General features: G+C 37.9%; 1 protein-coding gene across 27 annotated transcripts in view; it reads left to right on the top strand.

Annotated features, from left to right (window-relative positions):
* The first annotated feature begins 380 nt into the window (after positions 1–380).
* Positions 381–17,698, top strand: part of rims2a (regulating synaptic membrane exocytosis 2a) — a 200,943-nt gene continuing 183,625 nt past the window's right edge. For 8 of the 27 annotated variants that reach the window (XM_073872438.1, XM_073872445.1, XM_073872443.1 and 5 more), the window contains exons 1-2: positions 382–662; positions 1,092–1,252. In XM_073872438.1, coding sequence (XP_073728539.1) covers positions 1,107–1,252 — 146 coding nt within the window. In that variant the 5' untranslated portion in view covers positions 382–662; positions 1,092–1,106. Of the gene's footprint in view, positions 663–1,091; positions 1,253–17,698 lie in introns of all 27 variants that reach the window. The other 19 variants (XM_073872457.1, XM_073872441.1, XM_073872437.1 and 16 more) reach the window with 7 other exon arrangements.

The raw sequence follows: 17,698 nt of genomic DNA, 5'->3' as shown, positions 1-17,698 counted from the left end.
TTTAGACATTATTGCTGATCCTTTTGAAATGCAAATTCCAGTCCGCTTTTTCACAATGTTCCTAGAAGGGCGGTCAATGAAATGGCAGGCCCTACTATGGCAAAAGATGCGTTAAATATTAATTAGGGCATCCCGACGTCGCGTCGACAACTTCCAATAAGGCCTGTATTATGAATATGTATTTGGAAGTGATGACGTCGAGCTTTTCTTGCAATGGGGGCAGTGTGCTATTTAATATGAATATACTGCCTACTCATTCGCCAATGGTGGAGACTCTAATCTGATGACGTTGAGGAGTCGCCATCAAATGGCGAATGTTTGCTTATGAATATTAAGTAGTTCTCTCTGACTGACTTTTCAATCGCTGCGGTCGAACTGTATTCGCCGTAGTACGATTCGTGAATTCGCCTTCCGGCCGGGCGGCTTAGCTCCACCCCAACTCTTACAATTGGGATTCTGTATAGCTGCATCCATTTTCGTGTATTTAAGATATCTTCAAGAATTAACAAACGTGGAGAAAAGCGAGACGCAGAGGTACGAAGGGTCTCGAAAAGGAAACGAGGTGGATTCGACATCTATAATATGAGATGCAAGGGAACCCTCCCAGGACGATGACAGCGATGGGTTAGACAGGATTGTACACGATGATGGCAAAATAAAAGGCAAGAGACGGTTTCACTTCATCACAGACATTTGGAATAACAAAACGTGGAGGAAATCTGCTATTTTATTTATATTGCAACGCATTATTTTCCAGTTATGATGAAGATGAGACATCATACAGGATCAGATGAATTTCTAATGTATTATGCATTTTAATGGACCGGATGTATTCATTGCTTTTTGCCTACAGAATATATAATCTAATACCGCATATCCCCATATATAATATTTTTTATAGTATAGCCTATTATATCCAGTTATTTTCATTAAACAAGATATTTTATAGTTTAAAACAGCATAATGATCCTTATGCTTCTCTTAAAAAGGGTGTTGTGGCTTTTGGTAGCTTGATTTTTTCAAGTAACCAAAAGCCCATGCCGGTTGATTGTATTCATCCCAGAATATGTCTGATTATTGATCTCCTTCAGCATTAGTCTGTAAAGATGTCTGCTCCAGCCGGGCCCCACAGCGGGCCTGTCCTGCCGGAGATGCCCGACCTGAGCCACCTCACCGAGGAGGAGAGAAAGATCATCCTCGGTGTCATGGACCGGCAGAAGAAAGAGGAGGAAAAGGAGCAGTCCATGCTGAAGTAAGCGCATTATGGATCGTTTATGAATTTGAAAAGCGAGGCGTTGACTGATGGATGGGGGTTTGTTTTTGTAAGGAAACTTGAGTGAAAAGAGACGATTGGCGTGAATTGCTATTCTTGGATCGTTTTCCGAGTACATGTATACATACATGTATAGATAAAAAAAACATGTGTCGAGGCCGTAGTGGTTATTGTCAGTCTTCTGGTGACAAGCAGCTTTGTGTTGAAGAGTCAGATGTCTTGTGTGCTTGTTCATATTGAGATCAGGCCTGTTTTACTGTCTTGGCTTCGGTTTGGGTTGGCAACGGACGCCATTTTCGCCTTTATTGTAATGCACACTTCATAATAACAGCTTGGAGTGCAAGAGCGCGTTTTCCCCACTTTAATCGATATGAATATCTGATGTTGTTTTGACCTGAGCATTGAAGCTGCGGCGCCAGAGGTTTTAGCACCACGGCGCTGTCCACTGAACGCCATACAAACCCATTCAAAATGAATATCTGACACCTTAAGGTTGTTGACTGTGTAAAAATATATTTCTTTAAGTAATATGTTGTCATTACGATGTTACACTGTCTAATCTACAGCAATGTTGATCTACTACTTGTTATAATAGAAGAAATTACTCTATTTGATCACTCGTTTAATAGTGCAGAAATGATAATGGTACGATAGCTTCTTTACTTGGTTATTAATTGTTCATTATTAATATGTGACCCTATCTGTGATCTGTGACCCTATCCAGGCTAAAGTCTTATAATCTAATGATGAGATTAGGAACATCAAAATTTGATTTCAATCATTGATTTTACATCAATGGCTTTACTGAGTCAATATTAAAGGTAATATTTTCACAGAATGTTCTTCACATTATGTAGGATGATTTTATGTAGAAAACAGTAAATCACCAAAAATTTTCATGGGCAGGGTCACAATTGTTTCAGTGCCACAAAAGGAGTTTCAATGACTGTTAAGGTCCGAAAAGAAGGGAGAAAAATATTTGGACCATAAAAGTAGCTCTTTTATGTTTTTTTGTATTTTTGCCTTATACGTGTTCGTGTTATTGGTTTTAGCTGCCTTTTATATGTTTGGTCATCTTTTATGATTAACATAGTATTTTACCAACAAAATACTTTTATCAAAGTTGTATGAACACTTTGAACTGGTAATAAATGCTGTAGCATATTTTAAAATTTACTATGGTGTGGTTTTAAAACACTATAGTGTCTGGGAATTTTACCACCGTTTACTACAGTAATAAATACTTTTTACGGCTGGCCGTATTGTGGCTACTGACATTGCGAGTCTTTCATTGAAGTTTTGGTCTTCAAACTCAGCTTTTGCAGTCTTTTCAGGCCCCACTGACCAGCTAAAGGCGGGGTGCATGATTTCTGAAAGCCAATGTTGACATTTGAAATCACCTAAACAAACATGCCCCCATCCCAATAGAATCTGGACCTACTTTGTTTAAAAGACCCGCCCCACACATACGCAACCCAGGCAACGATGTTGGTTAGGAGACACGCCCCTTACTGCTGATTGGCTACAAGTGTGTTTTGGTAGTCGGCCCGACTCCCTTTTCCAAAGCGTTTTTATAAAAATCACGCACCCAGCCTTTAAAGGAAAACACCACAGTTTTTCAATATTTTACTATGTTCTTACCTCAACTTAGATGAATTAATACATATCTATGTTTTTCAATGCGTGACTTTAATCTTTGTACAGCACCTCGTGAATGTGTTAGCATTTAGCCTAGCCCCAATTATTCCTTAGGATCCAAACAGGGATGAATTTAGAAGCCACCAAACACTTCCATGTTTTCCCTATTTAAAGCCTGTTACATGAGTAGTTACACGAGTAAGTATGGTGGCACAAAATAAAACTTTAGTTTGGAGCCATAGGAATGAATAGGGCTAGGCTAAATGCTAACACATTCATGAAGCGCATTCAAGTGCACGCATTGAAAAAAGATAGGTATGTATTAATTCATCTAAGTTGAGGTAAGAACATAGTAAAATATTGAAAAACGGTAGTGTTTTCCTTTAAGATACTTTCACATTATTAAGTGATTTTGTCGCTCGTATCTTTCGAAGATGTTGTAAAAGAAGGCGTTTAGGAATCAAATTTTCATAAACAAATGAGTAACTGACGAAAGACAGATGACGTGAATTTCACTGCTTCATTCTTAGCAGTTCTATGAGAAACTCTGTAGCATCTTTGGCTCCATCATTGCGAGGGTGTGGAGACAGGCTTGTATTATTAGGTAAATATTAACACTGCAGCATAGAAATAGATCTGATTCCATCCAATAAGTGAAGTAAACATGAGTCACAAACGTAAAGCTGACTGCCACCTCTGTGTTTGTGTGCTAGGCGAGTCATGGGAACCCTCCCTTTTAAACACACACTTCCACCATTCATAGTTTGCACACGGCGAACGTGAGAGAGAGATAATGTTAGCCACTCATGCTGATGTCATAAGAGATGGTTATAGTTGGTTACCAGCAGTGTGGACGTTGTCACGAGGGCTCTGATCTTTTACAGAGTAGTGTGCAAACGGCCGGTGTAGAGTTACACAACAACAAAGTGGCTCGTTGGCTTCTGACTGTTACTTATACTGAACTGTGAGTGTGCTGCCCTGGTCAATGTCTTCTCATTGGTCCACTGGGTCATTAATTATTTTGTGTTTCATATTACGGCACTTCATTTATTTGATTATTCAAATCAATTTTCAAACAACATGAGTGTAAGTAAATGAATTTTAATTTTTGGGTGAACTATCCCTCTAAGTTTTGCATCATATGAAGCTCATTAATGTGAATTGTAAAGGATGTGGTCCTGTTCCTCTCATCTCCCGCTCAGGTTGAGGCTTTGTCTGGTCAAAGTGATGACGGAGAACAGGTTAATTGGTTGACTGGTCGCTAATGAGATTTTTAGCTTTGGTGGTTTCAATGTATCTCAATGTAACTGTAACAGCCATGTTAAGAAATGCTCCTCTTGAAAAGAGTCACACACGTTTATATGCAAAGATGCACACACAATAGTGGCTGTAAGCCAGCTCGGGAAATCCTGGGAGAATGAGAAGAGGAAAAAGCCCAGTGTAGGGGTGTTTGCCAACTTCCTGTCATCTTTCTGGAAGGGCCACAAAACTGAAACAAATCAAAAGAGGGAGAGAAAAAGGTGTAACAGATGAACGACAGAGAGGGCCAAGGGATGTGTTTATAGTATTTAAAAGAGAGATAGTATATAAAGAAGAGAAGTGTTTGGGTGGTTTGTGCTGCTCAGAAGTGTGCATTTCAATGCTTTCCACTTGCAAATCGTTTGTTTTTTGTATTTGCACAAGTCGTGATTTGTACTTTTTTCTGAGGAAAATATACCAGAACAATGCTAGGATGTTGTAAGTGGTTGCTGAAATGTTTCTAGGTTAATTGAGTTATCTAAGTGGTTGCTTAGGAATGGCTTTCTACCCAAGTTAAGAGTTTATCACCAGGTCTCTATTATATGTAACCATAGACTGTATAAAACATGGACGTAGTGTCACTGACGTCACCTGTAGGTTTCTGAAGAGCGTTTTTGAAGCCAATAGTGGCCAACTCGTCACCACATGTCACTCACGGATAACCGAAAATGGCCAATCAGGCGGAATGTGGGCGGAGCTGAGTGGACGGCAGCAGCAATCCACCTATCACTCAACCGGCCACTCCCTTAATTATGCAAAACTTTAAGGCTTAATGTAATAAAAAAAATTTGTTAAAAAAATTCACCCCCCTCACAGTTGTCATAGACCAAAAAAAAAGTATTTTCTGTAAACATTGTAAACATTATTTTAGGTTGGGCATTTTAACATAAGGGTCTATGGGATGAGTGGCCAGTCAATGAATTGCAGTTTAAGTCACTTCCGTGTTGGCTTCATCGGAGATATCGGAAGGTTGCCCCTCGTAGGTGACCCTAGACCACAAAACCAGTCATAAGGGACAATTTTGTGAGATTTATACATTATCTGAAAGCTAAAATAAGATTTCTGTTGATTTATGGTTTGTTAGGATAGGACAATATTTGAGATACAACTATTAAAAAATCTGAAATCCGAGGGTGCAAAAAAGTCTAAAAATTGAGAAAATTGCTTTTAAAGTTGTCCAAATGAAGTCTTTAGCAACACATACAGTATTATAAATGATAAATACATTTTTAAATATTAAAGTTAGGAAATTTACATAATATCTTCATGGAACATGATCTTTACTTAATCGATAATTTTGACCCATACAATGTATTGTTGGCTATTTCTACAAATATAATGTACCCATGCGACTTCAGACTGGTTTTGTTTTCCAAGATCACATATTCTGTACTTAAAGGCACACCATGAAACTTTTTGGCCACTAGCGGGTGGTAGACATGTATTTTTCACGCCTAGCGCCCCTAGAGGCCACAAGCGCCGCAGCACTGTTCCAAAGGAAAGGAACTGGCCAACCTTAAAACTAAACTAAAAACTAAACATTTAAAACGCTAAACGATCAACATTTTGAGACAACAGGGAGAAACGCAGTCATGTTACAACTTTCTGATAAGGAACTCGTCGTGGCAGAAGCCATTTCTCAATCTGAAGGTTGCAGCCTCCGAATGTCGTATTTCTAAGCTGCATACGTCATCAAGACTCTCTTATTTCACAATATTAACAATTATAAAGTTGACTATTATACTTAGTTAATCGTAAATTGTTGCAGTATGCTTATGACTTGCGAATGTAATGCTCAGTTTACATTAATAAACCAGACTTGATGACGTATTCAGCCTCCATATTTGACCTCCGGAGGCTGCAGCCTTCAAATTGAGAAACGACCAGAAATATTTTCTTGCCTTTTTCGAAACAAATATTTTTGCATCGTCTCTCTCTCCCTCGCCACCAGGATTTTCCGCAATGACGCTCGTTTTTTCTCTCTTTTGTGTGAAAATTGTCGCTCCAAATCCAAGTAAACCGATATGATCCAAGCAGACCTAAAGTCTGCCGCTTTGTAATACGTCACGCGAGTGACAGCGGAACGCAGCAAATGAGGAAGAGAGAAGAGAGAAACGCTCGGATCTGATTGGTGAATGAGTAGGGTTTGGTTTTACACTGTGAGCAAGTTTGACTGCTGTAGCATCCTGGATTGTAATGTAAATACCATAGACACAGTAAAAGAAAGGTAAATACGTGAACACAGCATCTGAAAACAGCGAACTATAAGCAAGATAATCGCCGTCATTTATAAAGAAGATCGCATTTATGTATGAATCAAGATCGTGAGTTTATATAAAAAATTGCCTTAAAGGGGAATCAAACCCAGGTCGCCCGTGTTATAGGTCCATGACACTAAAACTGTGCCACGGAGTCATATGCTATAAGTTGCTCTCTACACTCCTTAAGTAGCCTCCAGCAAAATTCACGTTAAAAACAAATTGTGTGGAGGAAGTGACGTATGCCGTAAAGCAGTCGAATTTTGTAGTTTTTTTTTGGTGCTCTGGTTACTACCAGAAACCCTAAGTTTTAAAATACGAGTAAAAGTGATACAGACCCCGTCAGGCTATGGTAGACATGCCATTCAACCTATTTAAAGTCGATGTACTACCACAAGGGTCTTGAAAATTTATTATGAAGGTTGAAAAATTACATGGTGTCACTTTAAACACAGCTTTTGCTTTTTAATTGTTTCTGGTGATCAGTCAGAGATGCAGTAAAAGTTTGATGCCCCGCTATGAAAGTTGTTCAATTATGACCACTATAAACACAGCAGGCTGTCCTTAAATTCGCTTTGCAAGTTTGGAGATGAGTAATACTGTGTTTATTGTACTGCACAATAGATAGGCACGAAACACATAGTGTTCCCGTTTACGATGTCAGGGATCTTTGGTGAGTTCATCTTCGCCCACACATCTCGAACGCCCCACAGTGAATCCACACTGCAAGAACATAAACCAAATCATGTTTATTAACATCTTCCATCACTATGCACTATCATGCTAGTGGGTTGGTTGGTAAATTCACTTGATGTTAACCGAAAGTGGAGTGTCTGTTGTTTTACTTAGCAGACATGTGCTTCTCTAAGCTACATCTCCTTTCTACTCGTCTTCCAATTCCTGTCTCGTTTCTGCCGTGTCACCTAGCAGTGCTACCCATGCTCTTGTTTCTTACTCTTATTTCCTCTCACTCTTCTGATGTAACCCACTCCTCCTGTCCTGCTGTTCACACTAAACTTAACCCATGTGATGTTTACCCTTTGTTACTTTTTGTTTATTTGATTACTTTTGTGATGTACATTTCAGGGCTCCGTTTCAAAACCTGCTGAGGTCCAATGCTGTAAGCATGCATACTTTCTGGAGTATGCAAGTTTTCTGTATGCATACAATAGCCACATACATTTTATGTAACAAACTAGCTAGAAGTGTCAGAGCAGATGATGTAGGGGGCGATGCTCTGACGGCTCATATAGTCGCATTCGGCGACCCTGGCTTGAAGTTCTCGTACCCCTTTCTCCACCCTGTACTTTCCTGTCCTCCCCTTAAATACTGTCTGATAAAATTAATGCAAAATGAAACTATCTTTATACATTTTAATTTTTATAGTAACCACTTGCGCATTTCATAAGGTCATAACAACATGTAGCATTCTCCTGTTTGAAATGTTTAGCATTGCATAGGGGAGAGCGGGGCAACGCTTTTTGGTTTTGGCTCAATCATAAAAAAATTGAGTTTGATTAATTATATTTTTACACAAGCATCACATACATCTTTGCTAGAAATGAACATTTGAAGTTTGTTTCTAGTACTTACCATTCTTGGACAATTACACCAAACATAACAGAAGCAAAACGTTACAACTTACCCCATATTGGTGGGGTTAATTGTAACAGGCAGGGGGTTAGTTGTAACACTTGCTAAAAATTAAGTTTGCAGGCAAATATTTCAATACTATTTTGTCTATATACTTGAAGTGGATATTGTTTATATATCTGTCTATAATAGACGGGTATCAACACTATTCATCCCTCATCTAACCATAGTTCAATTATAAATGGATACAAATGTCTAAATATGTGATAAATAGCAGCACAATAATGACAAAAAAAATTATATGTGCCCTGTCTGTAAAAACCATACATCTCAAAATCTAATTCTGAGATAATGAAAATCTGATTTTAGCCATTAATTTCATTGTGATTTTAATCTTTGACGTGACCTTATTTAATCAATAGTAAAGATGTGAACAAAAATACATTTGATACACAATTTTTAATAAGACAGGCACATTTATTTTGTTGGCAGCCAGCAATCATTCGTGTGAAGCCTATTTCAAACAACGGCAAAAATTATGCTAACGTAAAAATTTTCAAGCCTACCAAAAAAGTTGCTAAGAGCTGCAGACATATTTCAAAACAATGCTATGTTTTAGTCAACAAGACACTGATTAATATGACATATCATTGGATTTGTTATTTTACACACCCAACTTAGAAACAAAAAAAAAAAACATATGATGAAAAAATTAACTTACATGCCACCAAAACACTTTTTCATCAATAACTTTATTGAAAAACATTATAGCCGTTTATCAATATGCGTTCTTCTCTGTACTTGCGTTCTTGTGGACTTGTGAAACGTCATCAGTCACGGCCCAAGTACTATTCCAATTCAAAGTTCGCATCAAGCCCAAGTTCACATAAAACCCCCGGATCTGTTCTTGATCTGCCCATTTTATCGAGGATGCATCAGAGGAGACTTGTGTGGACTTATGACAGCGAAGTTTCCCAGAATGCATTTCGCGCCAGGAGATCGTTCTTCCGAGTCTGAACTTGCAAGTTCGAACTACGAAGGACACAAGTCCGAGTTTGGCGTACTTGGTATTGAGAAACGGCTTATATCTTTCCATAAATTCCAGAAAAATAAATCGCTCAACCCTGTGCAACAATGTAAACGGTCCGTGTTACAACAAACCCCGCTTTAGTTTTTGCCCCGAACACCTAAAACAAAACAAAGTGTTTCTGTAATTGATAAAGCATGGCACCAATAATTGAACAATTGGGAACAAACATACTCATAAAATGTAGTCTGTATACCAGGCTTGTTCACAATTCAGAATTTCAGAATTGGCCTCCATTCAATTCATGAATTGGAATTTGAATTGAATTGACTCCGCCCTACAGGAAGTTGAATTTGAATTGGAATTGGAATGACAGGAAGTGGAATTTAATTTATGGCAATTCAAATAAATTCCACAGTCACACAACAGAAAGAATCTCACATACATTCAGTGTTAGGAAAGTTACTTTGGAATTTTTTTTGGCAACCATTCCAAATACTTGGTTAAAGTAAAGCATTCTGGGAAATGAAGTCATGTTCCACAAAATTACAATTACAAAAAAATCTAACTTAATTATTTGTTATGTGACTAGAGTTTTTAACATTAATTGCTGGGGGAAAACATATCCTGTTAATGTAATCTGTACAAGTAGTTCAAACTAATATAATTTATAGAATATGTAATGCAATCACATCTGAAAGCTTAATTTTTAACACTTCACTTACTGTATGTATATGAATTTCTTTGAATTTCTATTGAATTGCAATTCTGCTTCCTTTAATTCAAATTCGAATTGAAATTCTAGATCCTGTTTTTGACATCAATTCAAATTCAATTCAAATTCAAGAATTGAATTGGAATTTAGTAGTCATTCTCAATTCAATTCTGAATTGTGCACAAGCCTGCTGTATACCTTGAATTCCCTTTGGATATGTGCGTCTGCCAAATGCATTAATGTTAATAATAGTATGCAGTATTACAGTAAGTATATCTACAGTATTCAGTAGGATTTAAGCTAATGTTTTGTTCTGATCATAGCCCAGATGTATGATTTCTTCTTAAGCACTATAGATCCAATTCATTAGTTAAGTGGAAAAGAATAAATGACCTCAAACTATCAAGCTGTGATAGGCAGTGGATAAGTAAAGCAGACTGCAGCCAGTTTCCTGTACAGCAGAAGCGCCCAGCGTGAGTGTAGTACAGAGAGCAATACGTCATCATAACGCTGAGCAACCATCACTCCTGCCATATACTGCTGCCGTAGAATTGCATAAGACTGACCCAGCATGTACACACATAGAGAACACGCTGATCACTATCTAGCATTAGGAGTCATGCTGACACTTGTGAAATTAATGTTTTTTTTTTTTTTTTTTTTAGTTTGGGTAGTTCATAGTCTTGTAATCTCTGTCAGCTTTGTATGTAAAGTACACTTTTTTTATAGTTAAAGGAATAGTCTACTCATTTTCAATATTAAAATATGTAATTACTAGGGCTGTGTAAAGATTAATCGCGATTAATCACAAACAAAATAAAAATTTGTGCTTGCATAATATATTTCTGTGTGTATATATTATGTATATATAAATACACACATAGATATGATTTAAAGAAAAATTTTATTTAGGTAAATTTTTTATTCATAAAATAAAATATATATAAATATACATGTAAATGTTTATTAAATACAAACATTAATGTGTGTGTATTTATATAATAACACAGAGTGCACACACATTAATTATGCAAAAAACTTTTATTTTGTATGCGATTAATCGCAATTAACCTTTTGAGAGCCCTAATCTTAAAGGAATAGTCTACTCATTTTCAATATTAAAATATGTTATTCCCTTAACTAAGAATTGTTGATACATCCCTCTATCATCTGTGTGCGTGCACGTAAGCGCTGGAGCGCGCTGCGACGCTTCGATAGCATTTAGCTTAGCCCCATTCATTCAATGATACCATTTAGAGATAAAGTTAGAAGTGACCAAACACATCAACGTTTTTCCTATTTAAGACGAGTAGTTATACGAGCAAGTTTGGTGGTACAAAATAAAACGTACCGCTTTTCTAAGCGGATTTAAAAGAGGAGCTACATGTTATGGCGTAATAGCACTTTTGGGAGTACTTCGACTCGGCGCAGTAACACCCTCCCTCTCCCAGTATGAGAGTGAGAAGGGGAGCGGACTTTTCAGGCGGGTCGAAGTACTCCCAAAAGTGCTATTACGCCATAAAATATAGTTCCTCTTTTAAATCCGCTTAGAAAAGCGCTACGTTTTATTTTGTACCACCAAACTTCCTCGTATAACTACTCGTCTTAAATAGGAAAAACGTTGATGTGTTTGGTCACTTCTGGCTTTATCTCTAAATGGTACCATTGAATGAATGGGGCTAAGCTAAATGCTATCGAAGCGTCGCAGCGCGCTCCAGCGCTTACGTGCACGCACACAGATGATAGAGGGATGTATCAACAATTCTTAGCTAAGGTAATAAGATAACAGTGATTACACATATGCTTCTTAAAGGAAAACACCACAGTTTTTCAATATTTTACTTTGTTCTTACGTCAACCTAGACAAATTAATACATACCTATCTTTTTTCAATGCATGCACTTAATCTTTGTACATCGCGTCGTGAATGTGTTAGCATTTAGCCTAGCCCCATTCAATCCTTAGGATCCAAACAGAGATTAATTTAGAAGCCACCAAACACTTCAATGTTTTCCCTATTTAAAGACTGTTACATGAGTAAGTATGGTGGCATAAAATAAAACGTGCGATTTTCTTTTTTTTAAGCGGATAAAAAATTTGAACTATATTGTATGGCAGAAGAGCACTTAGTTTGCAGCACTTTTCAAACCAGCATTTGGTCAAAAAGGGACAATCCCTACAATTAGGGTTGAATAAATCCAGAAGATGTATATATTTGACCCAACAATGGATTACAAACAACTAGGCATAAGTAAAATAACAACCCAGCGGGTTGGGTTTATTCCTTTTGACCCAACGGTTGAAAATAGCCCAGCATTTTTTAGAGTTAGACTTTATATGTTAGACTTGTATTTGCTGGGTTCTTTACTATAGGGGCATTTTCCAAACGGCCTTTTGCGAAGGGCTTTTCAAGGATGCATAATCCATATATAAGGGATAATGTACAGGCAGCCAGTAGTTATCGCGAAATAAGCCCCGACAGTGTGATCAGGACCCGACGCAAAGCGGAGATAGAATTTTATGATAAATATTATATTTAATACGAACACTTACTGCTTGCCAAGCTGTTGTCAGGATTTGATGAGAGTATACTGCTCCATTTCTGTCTGTCAGCGGTGGTCGGAGTCCATTGTGGTTGTCCAAGATGGCGCCAAACTGTAATCTTTGTTGGCGCGGAGGGATTTTAAACATACAAGTAGTACCGGCTATGCGTTATTACTTTGGAGAGGTTATTATTTGAAAAGAACAAACCTGCAAATGTCTCAACTGACCAATCAGAATCAAGCATTCCAGAGAGCCGTGTAATAAAAAGAAATAATGACTTTTTTGCATTACTCTGTATGCCAAGTGTGTTTAAATCTGCCAAAGTATGAAAAAACTATACAGTTTACACATCAAAAGTTATAACTTCGAAGTGAACAGGGCATAGGGATGATCACTTCCGCTTGGAAAGACTGTAGCTTTCCGACTCCAAATGAACAAAAAGACATAAAAGTATCACAAAAATAATCCAGCTAACAACTTGTGTGGTATTTTCAGTCCTCTGAAATCATATAATGAAAAGGTGGAAAACACCAACCAAGACCACCACCAACCATAGAAGAAGCCGGCATGGATTTTGAATGACATACAGTAGGGGTGAATTACATTAACTAAAAGTGCCTTAAAGAAAAAGCGTTTTTTGGCTGTAATATTTTTTCTTTTGGGTGAACTATCCCTCTAAAATGACCCTTCATTTTCAATTGTGTGAAAACATATCAATGAAAACGAGGAATTCACTGTAAAATTGTTAATTGAAGTCTTAATTGTTTCTCTGATCTGAATTACAAATGTCCAGGACTGTAGGGTCAACTGGATAGCCACAGATAAAGAGAACCATTTACTGCCAGCCATTAGATAGCGCAGTCTCACTCTGGGAATCATTTTGTATCGAAGGCTCTTTGGCCATTCAGATGTTAGGCGATAAGGGAGCGCCCTTTTCACACTGTGCTTTAGGTCATGTGCTCGCACAGGCTGGCTAATACCAGTCTGACCATTTAAAGTTGTACCAGCTCTTTGTTTCCATGGATTCTGCCCTGTTGGCTTGTTCCCGTTGTTAGTTTGTTTTACTCCAGTGATTGTCCTTTGTGAGTACATCTCATCCATTTGATTGATGCCAGTATAGACTGAATGCTGATTGGTGCATATTTGGGATTAAAGGGAGTCAAAGGATGCGTTTGTAAAGGGTATTGTTCTTGTGTAACCCGCACTCCCATGGGAGAATGCTTTAATGTAATCAGCAGAACTCCACTGATCTTTATGGGCTTATCTATTGTGCACTGATGTAGTACATTACCCTGCTGTGTTTGAATTTTGACTATTGGCATACAGTCTGGTCTACTTTATAGTGTACCCTCTTTAAAATAAATAAAGGTGCTAGTGAAAAAAAATTGGTTCCATAAAGAACCTTTAACAGCTTTCTGCTTTGCATAAGATTTATTGTGGAGAAAAATTGTATGGTTCTTTAAACCAGTGGTTTCCAACCTGGGGTCGGTGCCCCCCTTATTGGGGCGCCAGAGTTTGCGGGGTGGGCACGGTATCCGATTTGCCTTAAGTTCAAATAAAGATGCAGAACATTTTTAGTAATAATTTTATTTAAAAAAAGATTTTTAAAATTCACATGCTTACAATGCCAAGATAAGGTAGTTAAAACATTCTCTTGTGTAAAATAATTATTTCAGTTTTGCTTGCTCTCAACGTGCTTGTCAACAAAATCAAACTGAAAGATAGATTTAGAGGGTTGAGGGGAGGGCACCAGTGATGCGTTTTCAACTAACCAGCCCGCAACTCGGACCGCAGAAAAAAAAAATTACAATGGTTTAATTGGCATCTATATTTCAAACGACCCGACCGACCACGACACAAATATCATAAAAAATATTTTTGGATGATTCGTAACCGTGCATAACTGCAGGTGACCGCAGGCATCCGCTCACTTTGGATCAAATCTGCGCATCACTGGTGGGCACAGGCTGTCGTGTATGTACTTGGTGGGGGGTGTCGGTGTTTTTTAAGAACCTTTGACTGATTGGTTCTCTGGGAAACCAAAAATGGTTCTGTGGCATCTCTGTGAAGAACTTTTTTGTAGCACCTTTATTTTTATGAGTGTATTCTGACTGTGCTTCCCAATCCTGGTCCTCAAGTATCCCCTTTCAGAAAGTTTTAAATGTCTCCTTATTTAACTCTTTCCCCGCCATTGACGAGATATCTCGTCAATTAAGAGAAAACGCTTCCCAACCAATGACGAGATTTTCCGTCTTTCCGCAATAACGCTATTATCCACCAGGTGGCGCCCTTCCGCAACTTTTTAAACCCGGAAGTATTGCCCTATGGCAAGCTGCTGCATGTCCGTGTCTGTTTTAAAGATTGCTCTGAATGGGATCTCTATGAAAAGTCCGTCACAAACATGGAATTATCTCTGCTTTTTGCTCAAAATGTAGTGTTTTTGCAGAAACCTACCCATATTCAAAAGCTGATTACAAAAGAACTACTCAAGGTAGGATGAAACGTTTTTTTTTTTTTTTGGTATATTGTTTGGTAATTTGTTTGGTAATTTGGTATATTGTATGTTTATATATCGGAAGAAGAACATTTTCTGGAAGGCATTAAACTTTGGTGAAAATCATGAAAAACGCTGGCGCTGGCTGGCAACTTTTTTAAAAAATGCTGGCGGTGTCTTGTGGCCTTAAATTGCGCATGCTCGCTTAGTCTACGAGTCCATCGGGTGTCCCATCTGTCATTTTTACACTCCGAAGTGTGCTCATCAGCCCCTCTTTGCACCCTTGATGCGGTCTTCAGCGAAGCCCGCACTGCAGCAGACTTCACACACTTTACCAACCCAAAAGTTCTTGCAAAAGAGCAATCAGACAATGGATGGGAGGAGTTTGCACTGATGGGCAACGTATCTTCCTATTTCCGGCGTGACGCTCAAGTCTGTCCCAAAATACGACTCAGATGTGCCCTCATGCACTCACGTCAAGGGTCCCCAAGGTCTACACTACATGATGTCATCAAAGTGTGGACTCTGAGGAAGTCCACAAGTCCGGAGTGTGCCATTTGGGACAGGGCCCTCAATTATTAACATGTCTCCCTAACAAGCTGATGAGTTGAATCAGGTTAAATAAGGAGACATCTAAAACATTCTGGGAGGGGGTACTCGAGGACCAGATTTGGGAAAGTCAGTGAATGGTCTACAATCTGAAAAATAGTGGCACTAATAATGTTCTTCAAAGGGGTGCCGCTGGTTCTCCAAAAAATAACACACCTCCCTAGAAGTTTTTTAGTAATCCTTTAGGGATCTAAACTCTGCAGTCCACTAGTCCTCCAAGAACTGAGGCTGTGTCCGAAATAGCCCCCAATACCCTTAAATAGCTCACTATTGGAGGAAACAACCATAGTGGTGTCCAAAATCCTTGAGGGCACTCATCCAACCCCACAATGCACCGCAATAATGAGTGTACAACCGATGTACACTCACAATTAGACACTAGATACTAGTACACAATACTAATCTTTATTAATTCTTGCGCCTTTGTGGAAGATGACACCCAGCTAACTATAGTGTCCGAATTCACTCACTCACTCTTTCGAGTGGACTATATTAGTGGACTTATTTAGGGAATAGTGAATGAGGGTATAGGGAGCTATTTCGGCCCATCTAATGTTGATATTCAATAAGTCACACAAGTTTGGAATAGGATGATGTTATACACACACTATTTAGGTGAACTGTCTCTTTTAATTAGGATGTTTTCTGAATGAGGTTTGGCTGTGGATGTTGATTGCTGATTCACTGAATATCAATTCCTTATAAATGATAAAGGTTTTCGGTGTCCAACCTTGTAAGATTACATAAAGGGACCATGCTTAATGACTTTTTGGCTCAAGTGTTATTGTGTGTGTGTTTGTGGCCAGTCTTGAACATGGACAGGAAAATGTGCTCTTTAGCAATGCTGATGGTATCCATTACTGCCCTATTCTTAGTCATGTAGGCTATTATTGTAACACACCCTTAATAGACTCCTGTACCACTCCTCCCTTCATCACAGGCACAACAACTGTGTGTGTGTGTGTGTGTGTGTGTGTTTTCTCAGAACCAGGTACACAAATCATTTTATGCAGAACAAAAAAACAGTTCCTGGAGCTGTAGAGCATTGTGTTGGCAATGCAAAGGGCATGGGTTTGATTGCAAAGAAAAAAATTTACTGACGCTTTGGATAAAGGCATTTGCCAAATGCATAAATGTACAAATTTTTCGGCATTCATGGCACACTTAAAAATGCCTGAATTTCATTGCATTAGACCCAACCCAAGAGGCATCTACAAAACAAACAATCAATACTAGATGTTTTTTTTATTTCACCTTTCATTTTTTTGTAGTTTATATGAAATCAGTTTCCTTTCCAAGTTTACACAGGTGCAATAGCCGAGTAACCATATGTATCATTTATGACATTGGTTTACATTTATGCATTTGGCAAACACTTTAATCCAAAACCACTTAAATTGGATTCAAGATATACATCTTTTTTTATCAGTATGTGGGTTCCCTGGGCTCGAACCCATGACCTTTTGCACTGCTAAAGATGACAATATAAGTCTGATTTCTTCATATTTGTATTTTAAATAATGTGGAATAAGTAACTTTTCATACGAATAAAATAAGTAGGGATTTGTTTAAATCCATACCCCCAAGTATGAGATGTAGCAAATGCAACTAATATTTAAACTAGTGAAGCACCGATATCGGCCAATAATTGGTATTAGACCATAAAAGCACTTTTTTTTCACGTTATTGGCCGATAGTTTAAAAACAGCTGATAGTCATTGCCGTTATAACCTGTCAATCAAAAGTGAACAGGAAAATGCAATGCATTTGAGCTCTGTGTATAGAAAACGTAAAGAAACATAACTAGTTTAATGTTTAATATAAATGGTCATTATATGAATGAATAACACTCAGAAAATGTAATCTACAGAATTAAGTTAATGCAACTTCAGACAACCACCAAACGATTGGTATCGGCAGATATCAGTCTGTGAATAATCGGCTTTCAGTACCAAAGAAAAAATTTAAAGGATTAGTCCATTTTCTAAAAAAAATCCAGATAATTTACTCACCACCATGTCATCCAAAATGTTGATTTCTTTCTTTGTAGAAATTATTTGTAGAAATTATGTTTTTTGAGGAAAACATTCCAGGATTTTTCTCATTTTAATGGACACCAACACTTGACAGTTTTAATGCAGTTTAAAATTGCAGTTTCAAAGGACTCTAAACGATCTCAAACGAGGCATAAGGGTCTTATCTAGCGAAAGATTGTCATTTTTGGCAAGAACAATAAAAAAATGCACTT

This window comes from Misgurnus anguillicaudatus, chromosome 10 (genome assembly GCF_027580225.2).
Source record: "Misgurnus anguillicaudatus chromosome 10, ASM2758022v2, whole genome shotgun sequence".
Lineage (NCBI taxonomy): Eukaryota > Metazoa > Chordata > Actinopteri > Cypriniformes > Cobitidae > Misgurnus > Misgurnus anguillicaudatus.
The sequence above is the reverse complement of the archived record's forward strand: the minus strand, read 5'-3'. Positions and strand labels throughout refer to the sequence as shown.